The 21,555-nt window shown below is 41.9% G+C and overlaps 1 protein-coding gene across 1 annotated transcript in view; it reads left to right on the forward strand.

The window, feature by feature from the left end:
* The first annotated feature begins 777 nt into the window (after positions 1-777).
* Positions 778-21,555, forward strand: part of LOC118361258 (voltage-gated potassium channel subunit beta-2-like) — a 103,691-nt gene continuing 82,913 nt past the window's right edge. The window contains exons 1-3 of the mRNA XM_052482949.1: positions 778-1,074; positions 10,383-10,535; positions 11,097-11,150. Of these exons, the coding sequence (XP_052338909.1) occupies positions 10,459-10,535; positions 11,097-11,150 (131 nt within the window). The 5' untranslated portion in view covers positions 778-1,074; positions 10,383-10,458. The remainder of the gene's footprint in view (positions 1,075-10,382; positions 10,536-11,096; positions 11,151-21,555) is intronic.

Consider the following 21,555-nt stretch of genomic DNA (forward strand, 5'->3'; position numbering starts at 1 on the left):
TGACCTTCGGGCAGAGTTTCAGCAAAGTGCTGAATATTTGAGTCTGATGGAAAAAATAACCACAATACATTCCATATGACCATATACACCTCTGTGACAGAAACTTGAGCCTCTCTGGAAGAAGTGCTCATCTCCCTTTTTGTGACCCTGCTTTGAGAGGTGACAGATCCCATTTAAACTTCCATTCACTTTGTGTGGCAAGACTAACTTTGCTTTGAGCCAGTGTGTCAGAATCTTAGGAGAGGAACTAGCATGATGAGCAGCATTGTCTGAGACCTGAATGCTTGTGTTAGCTCCCCAAGCTTACACTCAGGAGACACACTGTCTTGAGGTGGGCAGAGGACCTGGGTTTGATACCATGTCTGTCACACAAGGAACAAAATTAGAGCAATCACTTGAGGTTCAAGATACTTTCCAGAGTCAAAAGGTTCCTACTGGGCACATATGTCAGTTTAACATCTAGTTTTGATTTACATTTGGTTGAGTTGTCAACTAACATGAATTCAACTTGAACTCAACAAAAAAATTCACCATGTCATTGGATTTAGGTGAAAAAAACACGAGATTGTTGATTCAAGCGTCATCACATTGATTTTTTTTGTTGAAATGGCGTGGAAACAACGTTGATTCAACCAGCTTTTTTTGCCCTGTGGATAATGTGCATTGTATCATTTGATTGAATATATTGTTAGGTCAATATATGTCTAGTTTCTATAGTAGATCTGATATTGCCACAAGTGTGTGCATGTGTCGGTGCCTGCGCCACGGATAAAGAGGGAATGCTCCTCCACTATGACTCTCAGATACTCTCTGAGTTTACTCATCACATTATCTCTCTCGCGGTATAATTTCTCTCTCCCCCCTCACTCCCGATATGCTGTTGCGCAAAAGCAGACACTGCAGGGAAGAATACAGCAAGTGAAGGCTAGCCACCGGCATCCCCCTTTTCCTCCGTCTTTGTCCCTCTCTCACTCTCTAGAAGAGATCTCTGCTTACCCTTCCATCACCACCCGTCATCTCCACCGTCTGAGCCAGGTTGGGGTTAGCTAAACTGGGCATTGGCAAAGGACAAAGGTGGGTACTGAAGCTCAATGACATTTCTCAATAACTAGTGTTCTGTTTTAGTCTAATAGCATGCAGTAGCACTGTGCTGGAGGACAGAGTAGACCAGATACCGGTGTGCTGAATGTGCATTATGGCTGGTTGCTGTATAGTATCATTGCAGGGCTGCAGTGGTCTCTAGCAGACGATTATATCATCTTAACATATTTATATTTTCTTGCTGTGCAAACCAGACTTGAAAGTTAACTGCATGATTGCCTCACTAGAGATGGTCTGCCACCAGTAGTCATCTTCAGTGAATGTCCTCTTTGAGGTATCTCTTAATTATGATGAACTATTTGTTTGCTATTTCTGCATATGGTTTAGGAGTCAGTTTGATGCATGTTAGAGGACACTTTCAGTTTCCGTGGATATGAAACTAGTATTTTTGTGCAGACTTTGCCTTGTCAAAGATTGTTGACCGAGTGTTACACATGCAGTTTAATACTTCAATCTGCTCTTGCTCAATTACTGAAGTGTTTAGCTAGAGTGTTTTGTTTTTGCGCATTCATTGCATGTGAGATTGGGAATCATTCCAAAACGGGGGTTGTGACTGTTGCATTGTTTGGTGCAGTAAGCTGTTGAATACTACAAGCGAGTGTCCTGGATCAAGCGAGTGTCCTGGATCTGTGAGTTTGAATACGCTTTTAGAGAACAACATTTATCCATTGATCAAAATATCCGTTATTTTTTACAATGGTCCAAATTCTTGACTCAGCAATTATAGACCAAGCATTAGCAACAGATTTAAAAAATACTAGTGGAAGTATGGCTACTAGTCATACACAACTTTGTACCATACATGCTCCTGTTTTGTATATGAGATGCTTGTTTATCTATTGTTTGATCATACATAAATCATTTAATCCCGTGGAAAGCATACTTGGCGCATCTGTCAGTGGTATCCTCAGTTCAGCTAAGAAGTGGATCATTATGCTCTGCACACTTACAGCGCTGTTATCTGAACATTGACACGATGTGTCCAGCGATGTCAGGAAGTGGGGTCGTGACTTGTTGCAAGGCGTTGCTCCCTCCCTCTCTGGATCGTATGTTATGTGCCCTCTGACCTGGGGCTCTACAGACTGACTGGGTTGTGACAAATATTAGATGATGGATCTGTCCTGTGAAAGGAGCAACTATTTACTATAGGCTATTTGGGTCATATAATTATCGGGACATTATTTTACCTCAGTAATAGTAGAAAACGCGATTCCTGTGTCGTCTGCTGAAGTTATTGCTTGTGAATTATGTATTTATGCACTTATGTGGTAATGCTGTGCTGTGGTTTGTTGAGATGCAAGACAAATTACCCGAAAGGGACAAAATAAATTATCATAATAATAATCATTATTATTATTTTTGGAAGTAGGAACTGTTTGGATCAATGGATTTGTATCTGAAGCAACCTACATTCTCCAAATGTTCTGTTCTTAGAGTGAATATGAGCCATGCTTTGGTTATTTGGCTATTTTGTTTAAATTCCTGATAGTAAACTTCTAACTTCCTAGAAACCTTCTAATAGCCATTTCAAAATGGTTACTAATACCCTCCCAACCCCTTAGAGCTTTGCATCTGGTGTCACATATCCTGCTGTTTCCATCTGAGTTAACACCATTAAATATTGACGACTGTGAAACGGAATCACGCTCTGTATTAAATAGTCACAAAGGTTTACTCAGAGCAAGGAGTTGATGGTCCGAGGAACATTGGAGAAGGAGGATGAGATAAAAAACATAGCCTAATTACAAATGGGCTTCAGATGGAGACCTTCAGTCAAGATCAGTCTCTTGGTCTTGTCATTTTTGTCTCTAAAAGTCAAAAATCACTTCTGGACCTATAGATTCGTAATGTATCAATGCTCAGTTATAGAAATCCATCCGATATCATTCAGGGAAAAAGAAGTTGGAAAAAGAACACTGTCAAACCTGATGCAAGCCTAGGTTTGGTTATTGTAGGTGGTGCTAAACAATTGACACAGTTTGTTGTAAATGTGTAGTTACAGAAAGGTAGCACAACTGAAGGTCCTCTCCTCTCTGCCTTCATCGTCCAGGAGTTCTCTTAAAATCAAATCAAATCAAATTGTATTTGTCACATGCACTGAATACAGCAGGTAGACCTTACAGTGAAATGCTTACTTACAAGCCCTTAACCAACAATGCCGTAAGAAGTTAAGAAAAATAACAGTTCAGTAAAAAATTTAAAATAAAAAATTAAAAGTAACAAATAATTATAAAGCTGCAGTAAAATAACAATAGCAATATGTACATGAGTTAAATCACATCAAATCAAATCAAATCAAATGTATTTATATAACCCTTCGTACAGCTGATATCTCAAAGTGCTGTACAGAAACCCAGCCTACAACCCCAAACAGCAAGCAATGCAGCACGGTGGCTAGGTAAAACTCCCTAGAAAGGCCAAAACCTAGGAAGAAATCTAGAGAGGAACCAGGCTATGAGGGGTGGCCAGTCCTCTTCTGGCTGTGCAGGGTGGAGATTGTAACAGAACATGGCCAAGATGTTCAAATGTTCATAAATGACCAGCATGGTCAAATAATAATAATCACAGTAGTTGTCGAGGGTGCAGCAAGTCAGCACCTCAGGAGTAAATGTCAGTTGGCTTTTCATAGCCGATCATTAAGAGTATCTCTACCACTCCTGCTGTCTCTAGAGAGTTGAAAACAGCAGGTCTGGGACAGGTAGCATGTCCGGTGAACAGGTCAGGATTCCATAGCCGCAGGCAGAACAGTTGAAACAGGAGCAGCAGCACGGCCAGGTGGACTGGGGACAGCAAGGAGTCATCATGCCAGGTAGTCCTGAGGCATGGTCCTAGGGCTCAGGTCTTCAGAGAGAAAGAGAGAATTAGAGAGAACATACTTAAATTCACACAGGACACCGGATAAGTACTCCAGATATAACAAACTGACCCTAGCCCCCCGACACATAAACTACTGCAGCATAAATACTGGAGACTGAGACAGGAGGGGTCAGGAGACACTGTGGCCCCATCGGATGATACCCCCGGACAGGGACAAACAGGAAGGATATAACCCCACCCACTTTGCCAAAGCACAGCCCCCACAACAGTAGAGGTATATCTTCAACCACCAACTTACCATCCTGAGACAAGGACGAGTATAGCCCACAAAGATCTCCACCACGGCACAACCCAAGGGGGGGGACCAACCCAGACAGGAAGATCACGTCAGTGACTCAACCCACTCAAGTGACGCACCCCTCCTAGGGATGGCATGAAAGAGCACCAGTAAGCCAGTGACTCAGCCCCTAAGTGATTGCATAAATAATAAACAGAGAGTAGCTGCAGCGTAAAAGCGGGGTCTGGGTAGCCATTTGATTAACTGTTCAGGAGTCTTATGGCTTGGGGGTAGAAGCTGTTGAGAAGCCTTTTGGACATGGACTTGGTGCACCGGTACCACTTGCTGTGCGGTAGCAGAGAGAACAGTCTATGACTAGGGTGGCTGGAGTCTTTGAATTTTTTTTAGGGCCTTCATCTGATACCGCCTGGCATAGAGGTCCTGGATTGCAGCAAGCTTGGCCCCAGTGATGTACTGGGCCATACGCCCTACCCTCTGTAGTGCCTTGCGGTCGGAGCCGAGCAGTTTCCATACCAGGCAGTGATGCAACCAGTCCGGATGCTCTCAATGGTGAAGCTGTAGAAACCTTTTGAGGATCTGAGGACCCATGCCAAATCTTTTCAGTCTCCTGAGGGGGAATAGATTTTGTTGTGCCCTCTTCACGACTGTCTTAGTGTGTTTGGACCATGATAGTTTGTTGGTGATGTGGACACCAAGGAACTTGAAGCTCTCCACCTGTTCCACTACAGCACTGTCGATGGGAATGGGGGCGTGCTCAGTCCTCTTTTTCCTGTAGTCCACAATCATCTCCTTTGTCTTGATCAGGTTGAGGGAGAGGTTGTTGTTCTGGCACCACACGGCCAGGTCTCTGACCTCCTCCCTATAGGCTGTCCCATCGTTGTTGGAGATCAGGCCTACCACTGTTGTGTCATTGGCAAACTTGATGATGGTGTTGGAGTCGTGCCTGGCCATGCAGTCATGAGCGAATAGGAAGTACAGCAGGGGACTGAGCACGCACCCCTGAGGGGCCCCCGTGTTGAGGATCAGCATGGCGGATGTGTTGTTACCTACCCTTACCACCTGGGGGCGGCCCGTCAGGAAGTCCAGGATCAAGTTGCAGAGGGAAGTGTTCAGTCCCAGGGTCCTTAGCTTAGTGATGCGCTTTCAGGGCACTATGGTGTTGAATGCTGAGCTGTAGTCAATGAATTGCATTGCAACATAGGTGTTCCTTTTGTCCAGGTGGGAAAAGGCAGTGTTGAGTGCAATAGAGATTGCATCATCTGTGGATCTGTTGGGGCGGTATGCAAATTGGAGTGGGTCTAGGGTTTCTGGGATAATGGCGTTGACGTGAGCCATGACCAGCATTTCAAAGCACTTCATGGCTACAGACAGGAGTACTACGGGTCGGTAGTCATTTAGGCAGGTTACCTTACTGTTCTTGGGTACAGCGGCTATGGTGGTCTGTTGGTATTACAGACTCAGTCAGGGACAGATTGAAAATGTCAGTGAAGACACTTGCCAGTTGGTCAGCGCGTGCTCGGAGTACACGTCCTGGTAATCCATCTGGCCCTGCGGCCTTGTGGATGTTGACTTGACTGGATATACATTCATTTATGAATATTGAAAAATATAGACATGAATATTGAAAAAACACAATTTTGGATTTGGCACATTTTGTAATATATTGTTGAGCATAATATACTGTACGGGCATATCAAAGTTCCAAAATGGAATCTCTGCTACTTTAAGAGTTATGATCCAATTTGTAGGCATTACCAACCGAGTGAATGTGAAATTGAATTCAAAGTGGCCGTCATCTGCTGGTGATTTTCAGGATGTGCAATGATACAGGAGGGCTGTGATTGGTTACATTTCCTACTATACCAATTTCTCTCTATAAAATAACTTTAAAACTGGCAGAGGTCCCACTCTGAAACTTTGATCTGAACATAGAGTCTGACCACATGTTCAACAATATATTGAAAAATAATCCAAATCCAAAATGGATTTTTTTTCAATATTCATGTTTGTATTTGCCAATATTCAGAAATATTGAAATAAAAAAAATACATATTTTGGTATTTTTTTCTCCTGGTTTCATATGGAATCACTCAGTAGGCAATTTATTTTCATCACAATATTATTATTAAAATGTTTTACATTTGATTAATTTAGAAGACGCTCTCATCCAGAGCGACTTACAGCAGTGAGTACATACATTTTCGTACTGGTCTCTCGTGGGAATCAAACCCACAACCCTGGCACTGCAAATGCCATGCTTTATTAACTGAGCCACACAGGACCTGATTATGATTTGGTCGTAGATTGTCTGCTGATTGGGATTGTATCAACTATACACTCTATGTCCTCTCTATACTGTAGCTGCATCCCTGTGTGATCCCAGGCTCTAGTCTTTCCCATCAGTGTCACTTCAGGCATAGCTGCAAAGTGAGCTCTCTGTCTCTCCGACACCTCTCCTCCCTCCCTCCCTCCCTGCTGCTGAAAGCCGATGATGATGGCATGAGACAGCAGAAATGCGAGCTGAGGGTGATACATCAAACGTCCTCTCCCGTCGGAAGCCAGCTGCGGACGCCCGACCATCCACTTGTGTTGGAGTTTGTCCCAGATGAGTTGTCATTGGCTGAGAGCAAGCTGCAGAGTCCCCATGTGTTGCTCCACGATACACTTTCAATGTATTCCTCCTCCCTTTGCCATCTCTCCTTACTACCTCTTTCTATTCCCCTCTTTGTTTGAAAAACTGGAGTCTACCTGTTGGAGATTCATTTAGAGGTTTGGTTTACGGTTTCTATATGTCATGTCACCTCATGCAACACTGACTTTAGAGAGGACGCACGCATTTAGTTGACTATGGATACGTTGTACACCTTCCCGTCTCACCTCTTGGTCTCGAGCTCTTGGGAGTTGTTGATCCACTATCCCGGCTTGTGTTTGGTTCAAAGAGAGCTGCAGTCGGAGGAATGTGGTGGGTTGTTTCAGTTGCTAATTTAGGCTCAAAAGTTCCAGGAACGGTGGAACTCAGACTCTTCACTTGTTTTATGGCACCATTTCCGTCGTGTTTCATTCGGTGCCAGGAAAATTCTTCTTGGCTGGCTCTCTGCTTCCTTGGCCGGAACAAGGACGGGGTGCAAGAGGCAGGAGCAGGTCGGCCTCCCCGGGCTCCTCGTCAGCACAAACACACGCTCTCACGCACACACATAAAGACACACGCGCACACACACACGGGAGGCAGGAGAAAAATGGAGAGGGCATCTGGGATCTATGTATTTTTAAAGTAGAAACCAGGTTACTGCTTAGTGTAATGCCTACAGCTATGCACTACATTTTCAACACCAAATTCCATGTGTATGTTGGCAGTCAATTTTTATTCATCTGAAAGGATTGTATAGGTGTTAGCAATTTGGTGAACATTTCACCCAGCCTATCAGAGGGAAAGGTGGAGCAACCCCCATATTGCTTATACTTAAAAAAAAAAATCACATTCTGTTCAAGTGCCTAGGGGGAAAGGGGTTGTTTTTGGACTGGGCCATAGTCTGAATTGGTCCATGTCCCTCTTGGTTGCCATTCTCCCTGCTCAGCCTCCTATTGTAATCTGTTATTCTTGGATTGAGTCAGACCTTTCCACTTTTTAATGAACTTCTATTCTTAGATCGAGGGAGTATACATTTCCAATTACACCAGCGGTTTTAGGCTGATTTATTAGACCAAGGGCAAGGGACGGATTTAACAGTGAAACTCTATGACAGTGGGAAAACTATGGTTGCATTCATTAGTGCAGAGCGTAGCAAAATCTACTGTTTGTACAGTGACATCAACTTATAGGCCTATTGTATGTTATGGACGATGATGCCTTTGTGTGACTAAATGCAGAGTTGGCCAAAAGTACAGTATTACAGGGGCACCATAGTTCACATACTGTATCTATATCAAATTCAGATTCAGATTCTTCTTGCCAACTGATTCCTCATGACAATTTAGAAAGGAACATTGTCACAGATGACTAATGCTGAATCTGAATATTGAAATGTCGGGTGTGTCTGAAATGAGACCCTTTTCCATACTGTATATAGTGCACTACTTCTGACCAGGGCTCTGGTCAGGGCTCTGTCCAGGGCTGTGGTAATGCACCATTTAGGGAAAAGGGTGCCATTTCAGATACATCCGACATTACAATATTCAGATTCAGCATTAGTCATCTGTGACAATGTTCCTTTCTAAATCGTCATGAAGAATCGGTTGGCAAGAAGAATCTGAATTTGAAATAGATATGTGAACTATGGTGCCCGTGTCATACAGTACTTTCAGTAGATGGAGCACTATTTCTAATTATATATAGTGTCTCTTTTCCCGAGGAAGAGCTGTGAATCACTGGTCTTGAAAGGAGGTCATTTGTTAATGCAATATTCGCTCAGAAATTGAGCGGACACATTGATTGGATCTCCCAAAATGTTTTTCATTTCCTGGGGGGGTTGAGACCTCTCGTTGTTTGGATTTGAAACTCAAACCGTTGTGATGGAAGGGGGGCTGTGCTTGTGGGTGTTTGAGTGCGAAAGACATGGAGGAGAATCAACCAGTAAAAGCACAGCCCCCCTTCATTATCAAGGCATAACGTCAAAACAGACTTTCCAGACTGAAGTCAGGAGGATTTTGAGTTTGGTATCAGCCAGATTACAGAATATCTTCCAGAAACTGCTCAATGGCTAGTAGGCAACCATCACTGCTGTGGCCAGCCCTGCTCTGTATCTCAATGAGTTGGAGGAGGGAGTTTGGAGTCACCTTCACATGATCTGCCCCTGCTTTTACATGACCGCTCCCTCATAATGCTGAGGGTAATGAGTCGTAACATTGATGCACTTCAGCCACAGAGACCACACCAGATCATGCAACAGCCCTCCTTTAAACAGTGGCTTGAGGCCTATATATTTGGACCTTTATTTAACTAGGCAAGTCATTTAAGAACAAATTCTTATTTACAATGACGGGCTACCCCGACCAAACCTGGATGACGCTGGGCCAATTGTGCACCACCCTATGAGACTCCCAATCACTGCCGAATGTGGTGCAGCCTGGACCCAAACCAGGGACTGTAGTGATGCCTCTTGCAATGAGATGCAGTGCCTTAGACCCCTGTGCCACTCAGGAGCCCCAAAGACTCACCATACATTCTCTATCTGTGACCTGGAAGGTGAACAACTCTCTTGGTTTTACAGTGGATTTGATTTAAACTGTGGGTTTCAGTGTCCATTTTTTAAAATCATACTGTTGGACATGACCTTCACTAATACAGTGAAAAAAAGACTAACGTTTCGAGTTGGCCATTTTATTCAACAGCCATGGCCCCCTCCTTGCATTTGGATCGGCATTTTTAGATCTGAACCAAATCTCTAACAATGACACCACATCATCTGCTACATCCAATTGTGTTTATATCAATGATCCTACAACATTTGGTAGAATTTTTTAAATTTTGCCTTTCCGTTTCTTCTCAAACAGAGTTCGGGGAAATAGAATCCAACGGGGGGACAGAATCAGAGAGAACACTGGCCTTTTATTAGATTGGTTCAGAAAATAAATCCACAGTGTCTCAATCCAGGGATGGAGGATTGATTGTCACATTTTTGCAGATAGAAATGTGTAAAAAGCAATAATGAAATGGGACTTTTATTAAAGTGATTTGCTTGCTTTGTTCTGATTGAGCATGGTCAGGTGTTGTTAGAGAACAGCAACATCTATTGGAGGGTTTGTCCTTAGAACATTATACAACTAATGACACTTCTGATGCTTCTAGAAACACTATCAGATAGGCAAACATCTTACCAATACTTGTTTCCCTTTGGCTATGTGCAGAAACCCTTAAAATAACCCAGTCTGACTTCAGAAATGTATTTCATGAAGGGTGCTTCTCCCCCTCTGAAATGGTGATGCACACCCCACATAAGCACAATGTGACAGTTACAACCCTTCAAAATACCCTACATTGTCATGAAAATCCCTTAGCAGACTCAAGGAGGCACTATAGAACAATATAAAATTGAGAGCGCTGAAGCCTCTGGAAACACTATCTAGTTTCAGAAATTGTATTTATTTAAAGACCTTATGGAAGACTCACCATACATTCTCTAAACCCAGCAAGTTCAGTCTTACCCTGTCATTTCTTGTCTGTCCACAGAGGTAAGAGATCATAGGTGAGAGAGTGACCCCACTGCAGGCGTTCCATCCCGCCACGCTCCCCTCCTCGTGACCTCATGTATCCTGAATCCAACCAGGACTCGCCGGCGCGCCTCTCCCATAAACAGCATGCATCCCCTGGCATGATCTACAGGTACAACAGACACACACACACACACACACACACACACACACACACACACACACACACACACACACACACACACACACACACACACACACACACACACACACACACACACACACACACACACACACACACACACACACACACACACGTACACCTAAACCTTACCCTAACACTATCCTAATTCTAACCCTAACTCCAATTCTAATCCTAAACCTTAAGCCATTTATCATTTCTCTGAATTTTTGAGGGTTTATTATTCCTGTGAGGACTCTTGGTCCTCACAAGTTGAATAAAATGTGTACACACAAAAACACACGCACACACACACACGCGCACACGCACACCGACACGCTCACGCACACGCACACACAGAATCAACACTAGGTGGAGCCATACATGTATGGCTGAAAGATTACAGCCTCACAGCAGCAGGGAAATGTGGCTTAGTCCTGTATATCTGTTTTATTTTACCCTTGTATTACTTGGAGGTTGCCTTGTATCTCTTTTGCTTGCTTGACAATGCTCTCTCGCTCCTGCTCGCTATTTTTCTATTTTTCTCTACAGTGCTCGGTATGGGAGCCATGGGAGTCCCAGCAAGCGACAGCTGCAGTACTACAGGTACAATTTGTCTGTCTTATATCCCTCCTCCCTGGATATACAGTCATATTCTCTGTCACTCCTCGGTCAATGAACCACAGTGGTATGCCTGTGGAACCAGCTCATAAAATATTAAAGATGCACTATGCAGAAATTGCTCTGCCATTTCCTGGTTGCTAAAATTAATTTCTGAACGACCAGCTCGAGTCGGTCTCATGTAGCAAAATTTGAAATGTTTTTTATTTATTTTTACATTGGATAAAAGTACAGCTACAAAATTTTATATCATACACTACAGTTGAGGAACAATGGGAAAGTAATTCTGCTTTGAAAGTTGATAAACTTGTAACCTCACTTTTGAGAAAATGGCCCTTGTATGTTTTGGTACCTACTGGAGAGCTCTTTTTTGTCTACACCCTTTCAGCATCGTTCACACCCTCTTAAGCTTTAGCCCCATCCATCTCTTTAAGGAGTCACATGTGAGGCTATGTACTAAACATCCGAAGATTTCAAGACTAACGGCTGGCTTATACTACGGGTGTGTTCATAAATGTAATTTGGAGTGCCAGAGTGTGCTCTTGGTGTTTGTAAACTCATAGCATTGTCAGATTGTCCATTCATAAATTCAGAGAATTTCGCTCTGGGAGCGTTCAGAGTGCACACAGGATGCTCTGGCTGAGGAGTGGGGTTGATCCGAGCTTTCTGACCTAACAACAGCAGTCAAGCACCTAAGCTAACTTGCTAACGTTGGCTAGCTTGCTAGCCACTTCCAGACACAAATGAGAGAACAGCTCACTTTGACCATTTTATTTTCCCCACCAGAGCTGGTTAGGCTGTTTTTATGTTATCCAGAGCATTGGTGACTGCAACTGTGCTGCTGGCAAACATTTTGTGACGCTTTTCTGCCAACGTTTACTGACACCGGCCATATTCAACTGTTGTTGAGCGTTCGTAAATTCGTCAGTTATTCTGCACTCTTGCACACTTAGACGAGAGTGCTCTGAAATCTGAGTAGATAGCCCGAGCGAATTTGCCAGCTACGTCTATTGACAGTTGTCGCAGTGACATCACAAACATTCTATTGAAATAGTTACTTGCATAGTGGAGTTTTTGTTTAGACTTATAGCTAGCGAGCTAAACAATAATATGAATAATATTACTACACAGATCATACACGGAATGTTAGCTAGCTGGCTAACAGTACAGTTAAACTTTAAAGCCTTCCGTGTGTTCTCTTTTCGACTCTGTCTGCATATTTGCAATCAAACACCATAATATTTTCCATCTCCTTAGCTATCATACTCTAATTCCACTGATTTCAAAACTCTGTCTTCCAGAAAGTGGAGAGCAACACTTATGCAGTTCTACTATGTGATATCTTCCCAAAAAGCCACGTTAGAAAGGATTACCTACACATACTGACCAGCTCATATTATAGACAGAAGCTTGCTTTATGGCAGACCAATCCGAACTCATCTCTCGGCATGTCCATTCCAATCATTATCTCAGACAATCATGGCTAGTGGGAAGGTTTTCTCATTTTTCTGTGGCAAAAACCAACTAGGCTCGTAATTGAACACTTTTATTCGTATTTACAGATGGCATACACGTTTGTTATTAAAGCACATTAAAGTTCACATGTTCCAGAAGGCATTACTGCCCAAAATTGCATTTTGATTTAAAAAAAAGACTTACGCTCAAATGGCTCTCCTGTTTCCTGAAACAAGTCACATTTCAGTTTATTTGACAAAACAAGCAAGTATAGTGTAGAGAATCATTGTGTCATCTTAACCGCTGTGAAATATATTTTCCATAACCAAAAATATAGTATTTTCAGCTGTTTGAAGCTAGTGTACAAAACTGAAAGTAAAATATGTAAAAACAACACTTAAGAACGGGAAGCATAGAAACAAAGCATATAGAAATTATCTAATGCTTCTTAGACTTGCTTTCAATGAGAATGACAGATGTGAAAAACCCAGCAGTGTTGCAGTTCTTGACCAAACGGTACACAAGACACCTACTCCCATAACCCGTTCAAAGGAACTTACATTTGTTGTCTTACCCATTCACCTTCTTAAAGGCACACGTGCATAATCCATGTCTCAATTGTCACAACGCTTAAATATCCTTCTTTAACCTGTTTTCTCCCCTTCATCTACACTGATTGACGTGACATCAATAAGTTATCAAAGCTTTCACCTGGATTCACCTGGTCAGTCTGTGTCATGGAAAGAGCAGAGCTGTGTTCGAATACCCATACTAACATACTGTATACTACATACTTAGTGAGTATATACTACGTACTATATACTATTAGTTCATTTTAGTATACTGTAAATGAAGAGTATCGTTTCAGTTGAGTGTACTAGAGCTTTGCCTGTCTATCGGAAATTGATGTGGTTGTTATGCAACCTCTTGCTAGCTTGTTAGCATAACAAATGCCTCGCTAAACATTTTCCGATTTTGGGTGCATTCGTAAATTTAATTGCCAGAGTGCGCTCTGGGCATTCGTAAATCCAGAGTGTTGTCAGATTGTCCATTGGTAAATTCAGAGCGTTTCGCTCTCGGAGCGTTCAGAGCGCACACTGGACGCTCTGGCCGAGGAGTTGGGCTGATCCGAGTGTTCAACGCCAGTCAAGCACCTAAGCCAACTACTTCCAGACCCAAATGAGAGAACACCTTACTCTTATCATTTTACTGGCTCTAGCAGAGGAGGTTAGGCAGTTTTCATGTTATCCAGAGCGTTGGTGACCGCAACTATGCTGCTGGCAACGGTTTCATTATACTTTTTTGCCAACATTTACTGACACCGGCAATATTCAACGGGTGTTGATCATTCATAAATTCATCAGTTATTCTGCACAAGAGTGCTCTGAAATCGGAGTAGATAGCCAGAATTAACAATGTCCATTGAAACACACAACAACTATACCACTTAGCTAAGAATGATGTGAATAATCAAGTCAATAAATGTCAGGTAGTTAGTTAGGTAGTTATTATACTGCCTGGCAAGTTTGATATATTAGTAACCAACTAGCGTTAGGTAATTAGCTAACATACTGGTACATACTGCTGTGATGCTATGAGGTTCATAAGGATAACGTAGCTAACAAATTGTCAGCCAACATAACATTTAACTTATTTGAAAAGTCATTACTTTATTACATTGCACAACATGTTGTTAGCATTTGTCATAATTGGTTAAAGCAATGAATTTGTATCCGCTGTCGTCGGACTTCGGCTGCATATTTTCTGCCATTTTCTTCAAATCTGAAAATGTTGTAAAGCCATGCCCATTTTCTGAAGAATTGCATTATGGGCCCTAAAAGCACAGAAAAGGTGTCCACTGCATAGATACTTCGTATTTTGGAGAATTTAGTACGACATCCGGGAATTTTTGGCATACTAACTATATCCATACTATGACCAATAAGCATATGATATACTCAAATCACATTACAAATAGTATGGCTAGTGCGGTTAGTATGAGTATTCGAATACAACTCAGGTGCTCTTAATGTTTTGTATACTCAGTATATATACAGTAGGTACAGTGCCTTCGGAAAGTATTCATACCCCTTTATTACCCCCTTATTCCACATTATGTTGTCTTACAGATATAATTCAAGATGGATTAAAATTTTTAAAAGAATCTCATCCATCTACATGCAATACTCCATAACGATCAAGCGAAAACATGTTTTTAGAAATGTTAGCAAATTTATTTAAAATAAAATACAGAAATATTAATTGACAGTATTGCTAGACAACCATTTTCAGGTCTTGCCATAGATTTTGAAGTAGATTTGAGTCACTCTGGAACATTCCCTGTCGTCTTGGTAAGCAACTCCAGTACCGTTCAAATGTTTGGGGTCACTTAGAAATGACCTTCTTTTTGACAGAAAAGCACTTTTTTTTATCCATTAAAATAACGTCAAATTGATCATAAATACAGTGTAGACATTGTTAATGTTGTTAATGACTATTGTAGCTGGAAACGGCTGATTTTTAATGGAATATCTACATAGGCGTACAGATGCCCATTATCAGCAACCATCACTCCTGTGTTCCAATGGTACATTGTGTTAGCTAATCCAAGTTTATAATTTTAAAAGACTAATTGATCATTAGAAAACCCTTTTGCAATTATATTAGCACAGCTGAAAACTATTGTGCTGATTAAAGAAGCAATAAAACTGGCCTTCTTTAGACTAGTGTCGTGTCTTTGGCATCATTAAACTGAATAATTATTTATCAAACAACTCTCTGTAATTATTATTACGCGATTAAACTGATTAATCATGTAATTGTAATTAACTAGGAAGTCGGGGCACCAAGGAAAATATTCAGATTACAAAGTTATAATTTTCCTAATACAACTTTTCAGATATTTTAATATCTGATCAATTAGTCTTCTGATTAATGAATTCTTCTTTCCGTCACGTTAGTCTCATTCCAAATGTCGTAAATTGTTGATAATCTGCACGAACCCAGTCTTCACTATGAGTCATCCATTCATCAATTGTTTTAACTCATTTATTTATTAACTAACTAAACAATCACAGAAGTGCACACACAAACAAAGAAAGTAAATATGGTTACAAGAAATGATAGGGGAATGTGCCCTAGTGGGCTAAACCGGCATGGCGGCTTGTTAGACAAAAGGGGAATGGGGGTCAGCTGAGAAGTCACTACAGAGTTGATAATTATAACAATTGAAATGCTAATCCTTTGAACGTGAATGCTCACTCATTCAGGAACAATTGCAATCAATATATATATTTACGATCAGTGTCGTCGGGATCTCTGTTGAAAAGTTTGTTTCTTTTGGAGAGTCTGTCTGCCCTAGGCTAAGAATTTAACCACGTGGGATGGTTAAAAGATTCAGCAGTCTGGTCTCAAACCGTGGCCCTCTCGTTATCGAGGTAAGCTGGTCTGCAACCTTTGTCCTCTCGTAATTGACAGAAACATGGTCTGGTGAAAGAATTCTCAAGGTGGGGGTTTTATTCGGAAGAGCAGAAAAAGGCTGTCTCATAACGCCAGGTCCTAACTGTGTTCATGGGGGCGTGCCAGTGACTTAAGTGAAACTTTACACAGAAATACAATTCTCTCACATTACATAATAACATAGCTTCCCATAATTTCACAAATAGTTTAATCTTTCCTCATTCATCCTGTACAGCAATTAGATGCAAGCCTCATATCTGAGGCTATTGTATAAACAGCGTTATGGTAATGTGGCCGTATTGTCTCCCATGAGTTTCACAAAATTGTACCAAACAGACCAGTTTGTAGCTGGATTTTTCACCAATCTTTTATACCTTCTCCAGAACATAAATGTTGTTTGGACCTCAACTTCTGTGATGTGGAAGAAATTCCTTTGTTCTCTCTATGAAACTTCACTCTCTCTCTATACTGTCTGGCCATGAGGCAGGATCTTCCCTAGGAATTTACGACCTCTTTGACCACAGCAGCCTGGGTGTAACAGAGAGGGAGGTAGGGGGATGGTGTATAGAAAAGTCTGGTGCAGAGGGACGGTGCGGTTCTTTTTCCCATCTTAATCTTTTCTTTTTATTGGCCAGTCTGAGATATGGCTTTTTCTTTGAAACTCTGCCTAGAAGGCCAGCATCCCGGAGGTGCCTCTTCACTGTTGACATTGAGGCTGGTGTTTTGCGGATACTATTTAATGAAGCTGCCAGTTGAGGATCTGTTTCTCAAACTAGACACTCTAATGTATTTGTCCTCTTGCTCAGTTCTGCATTGGGGCTTCCCACTACTCTTTCTATGCGGGTTTCTATGCTGGTTAGAGCCAGTTTGCATTGTTCTGTGAAGGGAGTAGTACACAGCTTTGTACAAGATCTTCAGTTTCTTGGCAATTTCACACATGTAATAGCCATTTCTCAGAGCAGACTGATGAGTTTCAGAAGAAAGTTATTTGTTTGTAGTCATTTTGAGCCTGTAATTGAACCCAAAAATGCTGATGCTCCAGATACTCAACTAGTCTAAAGAAGGCCAGTTTTATTGCTTATTTAATTAGAACAACCGTTTTCAGCTGTGATAACATAATTGCAAAAGTGTTTTCTAATGATCAATTAGCCTTTTAAACGAAACGTGCTACTGGAACACAGGAGTGATGGTTGCTGATAATGGGCCTCTGTACGCCTATGTAGATATTCTATAAAAAATCGGACATTTCCAGCCACAAATAGTCATTTACAACATTAACCATGTCTACAATGTATTTCTGATCACTTGGACAAAACTTTTGCTTTTCATTCAAAAACAAGGACATTTCTAAGTGATCCCAAACTTGTGAACGGTAGTGTAGAATTGGCAGTGTGTTTTAGGTTATTATCCGGCTAAAAGGTGAATTAATCTCCCATTGTCTCGCAGAAAGCAGTCTCAACCAGGTTTTCTTCTTGGATTTTGCCTGTAATGTGTTGTATGGAATTTTCCCCGAACATTACACTTTGTATTCAGGACAAAAAGTTAAACACATATTTTTTTTGCCGCATTTTTTGCAACATTACTTTACTGCCTTGTTGCAAAAGGGATGTATGTTCTAGAATATTTGTATTCTGTATAGGCTTCCTTCTATTCACTGTCAATTAGGTTAGTATTGAGGAGTAACTACAATGTTGTTGATCAATCCTCAGTTTTCTCTTATCACAGACATTAAAATTACAGTTTTTTTACAGCCTGTTAAATTCAGGCTGAAAAACAACAAAATGTTGAACAAGTACACTGTATATACAGCGAGCTTCAAAAGTTTTGGGACAGTGACCATTTTTTCTTGTTGTTTTGGGTCTGTATTCCAGCACTTTGGATTTGATATGATACAATGACTATGCAGTTGAAGTGCAGATTGAGTTTTAATTTGAGGGTATTTTCATCTATATCGCATAAACCATTTAGAAATTACATCACTGTTTGTCCGTACTGCCCCCATTTTAGGGGACCAAAATGATTGGGACAATACAGTCGTGGCCAAAAGTTTTGAGAATGACACAAATATTAATTTTCTGCTGCCTCAGTTTGTATGATGGCAATTTGCATATACTCCAGAATGTTATGAAGAGTGATCAGATTAATTGCAATTAATTAATGCCATGCAAATGAACCGAATCTCAAAAAAACATTTCCACTGCATTTCAGCCCTGCCACAAAAGGACCAGCTGACATCATTGACGTGTTGACGAGGACAAGGCTGGAGATCACTCTGTAGTGCTGATTGAGTTCGAATAACAGACTGGAAGCTTCAAAAAGAGGGTGGTACTTGGAATCATTGTTCTTCCTCTGTCAATCATGGTTACCTGCAAGGAAACATTTGCTGTCCTCATTGCTTTGCACAAAAAGGGCTTCACAGAAAAGGATATTGCTGCCAGTAAGATTGCACCTAAATCAACCATTTATCGGATCATCAAGAACTTCAAGGAGAGCGGTTCAATTGTTGTGAAGAAGGCTTCAGGGCACCCAAGAAGGTCCAGCAAGCTACAGGACCGTCTCCTAAAGTTGATTCAGCTGCGGGATTGGGGCACCACCAGTACAGAGCTTGCTCAGGAATGGCAGCAGGCAGGTGTGAGTGCATCTGCATGCACAGGGAGGCGAAGACTTTTGGAGAATGTCCTGGTGTCAAGAAGGGCAGCAAAGAAGCCACTTCTCTCCAGGAAAAACATCAGGGACAGACTGATATTCTGCAAAAGGTACAGGGATTGGACTGCTGAGGACTGGGGTAGTCTAATGAATACCCTTTCCGATTGTTTGGGGTATCCGGAAAAAGGCTTGTCTGGAGAAGACAAGGTGAGCACTACCATCAGTCCTGTGTCATGCCAACAGTAAAGCATCGTGAGACCATTCATGTGTGGGATTGCTTCTCAGCCAAGGGAATGGGCTCACTCACAATTTTGCCTAAGAACACAGTCATGAATAAAGAATAGTACCAACACATCCTCTGAGATCATCTTCTCCCAACCATCCAGGAACAGTTTGGTGTCCAACAATGCCTTTTCCAGCATGATGGAGCACCTTGCCATAAGGTAAAAGTGATAACTAAGTTGCTCGGGGAACAAAACATCAATATTTTGGGTCCGTGGCCTGGAAACTCCCCAGACCTTAATCCCATTGAGAACTTGTGGTCAATCCTCAAGAGGCGAGTGGACAAACAAAAACCCACAAATTCTGACAAACTCCAAGCATTGATTATGCAAGAATGGGCTGCCATCAGTCAGGATGTGGCCCAGAAGTTAATTGACAGCATGCCAGGGCGGATTGCAAAGGTCTTGAAAAAGAAGGGTCAACACTGCAAATATTGACTCTTTGCATCAACTTCATATAATTGTCAATAAAAGCCTTTGACACTTATGAAATGCTTTTAATTATACTTCAGTATTCCATAGTAACATCTGACAAAATATCTAAAGACACTGTAGCAGCAAACTTTATGAAAATTAATATTTGTGTCATTCTCAAAACTTTTGGCCACGACTGTACATTTGTATTAAAGCCGTAAAAAGTGAAATATTTGGTCCCATATTCATAGCACACAATGACTACATGCCGCTTGTGAATCTACATACTGTATCAGGTATTAAGGTAACAATGTTTATTGTAACAGCAGGGGCAGGCAAATGACAGCTCAAGGCTGGCAGGGTTCGATAATCCAGAGTAGGAGCAAAGGTCAAGGACTGGCAGAGTTCAGTAATCCAGAGGTGGAGCAAAGGTACAGGACGGCAGGCAGGCTAAGGGTCAGGGACAGGCAGAGTGGTCAGGCGGGCGGGTACAGGGCCAAAACGCTGTAAAAGGGAAAGGGTGACAGGACAAATGCTGGTAAGTTTGACGAACTGTCAACAGACAAACAAAGAACACTGGTATAAATACACAGGGGATAATGGGAAAGATGGGCAACACCTGGGGGGGGTGGAGACAATCACAAAGACAGGTGAAACAGGTCAGGATGAAACACTACAAATTGTTTGGATGCATTTTCTGTTTGTTTTGGTTGTGTTTCAGATTATTTTGTGCCCAATAGAAATATATGGTAAATAATGTATGGTGTCATTTGGAGTCACTTTTATTGTAAATAAGAATCTAATATTGTTTTAAACAATTCTACATTTATCTGGATGCTACCATGATTACAGATAATCCTGAATGATCTGTTAATAATCATGAGTGAAAAAGTTACAGACTCACAAATATCATACCCCCCCAAACAATGCTAACCTTCCCTGTTATTGTAATGTGGAGAGGTTAGCATGTCTTGGGGATATGACATTTGAACGTGGAGTACAGAGTACAGAGCCAAAACAACAAGTATTCAGACCGTTTGCTATAAAACTCTAAATTGAGCTCAGGTGCATCCTGTTTCCATTGATCATCCTTGAGATGTTTCTACAACTTGATTGGAGTCCACCTGTGGTAAATTAAATTGATTGGACATTATTTGGAAAGGCACAAACCTGCCTATATAAGGTCCCACAGTTGACAGTGCATGTCAGAGCAAAAACCAAGCAATGAGGTCGAAGGAATTATCCCTAGAGCTCAGAGACAGGATTGTGTCGAGACACAGATCTGAGGAAGGGTACCAAAACATTTATGCAGCATTGAAGGTCCCCAAGAACACAGTGGCCTCCATCATTCTTAAATGGAAGAGGTTTGGGACCACCACGACTCTTCCTCGAGCTGGCCACCCAGCCAAACTGAGCAATCGGGGGACAAGGGCCTTGGTCAGGCAGGTGACCAAGAACCCAATGCTCATGCTGACAGAGCTCCAGAGATCCTCTGCGGAGATGGAAGAACCTTCCAGAAGGACAACCATCTCTGCAGACTCCACCAATCAGGCCTTTATGGTAAAGTGGCCAGACGGAAGCCACTCCTCAGTAAAAAGCAAATGACAGCCCGCTTGGAGTTTCCCAAAAGATTGTCTGGTCTGATGAAACCAAGAATGAACTCTTTGGCTTGAATGCCAAGTGTCACGTCTTGAGGAAACCTGGCACCATCCCTACAGTGAAGCATGGTGCTGGCAGAATCATGCTGTGGGGATGTTTTTCAGCGACGGGGGCTGGGAGACTTGTCAGGATCGAGGGAAAGATGAACAGTGCAACGTACAGAGATCCTTGATGAAAACCTGCTCCAGAGTGCTCAGGACCTCAGATTGGTGCGAAGGTTCACCATTCCAACAGGACAACAACACTAAGCACACAGCCAAGACAACGCAGGAGTGGCTTCGGGACAAGTCTCTGAATGTCCTTGAGTGGCCCAGCCAGAGCCCGGACTTGAACCCGATCGAAGACTCCCCAAATACATGTGGGTGGCAAGCTGGTAGCATCATACCCAAGAAGACTCGAGTCTGTAATTGCTGCCAAAAGTGCTTCAAATCAAATCAAATTGTATTGGTCACATACAGGTGTTTAGCAATGTTATT

Source organism: Oncorhynchus keta, chromosome 28 (genome assembly GCF_023373465.1).
Source record: "Oncorhynchus keta strain PuntledgeMale-10-30-2019 chromosome 28, Oket_V2, whole genome shotgun sequence".
NCBI classification, from domain to species: domain Eukaryota; kingdom Metazoa; phylum Chordata; class Actinopteri; order Salmoniformes; family Salmonidae; genus Oncorhynchus; species Oncorhynchus keta.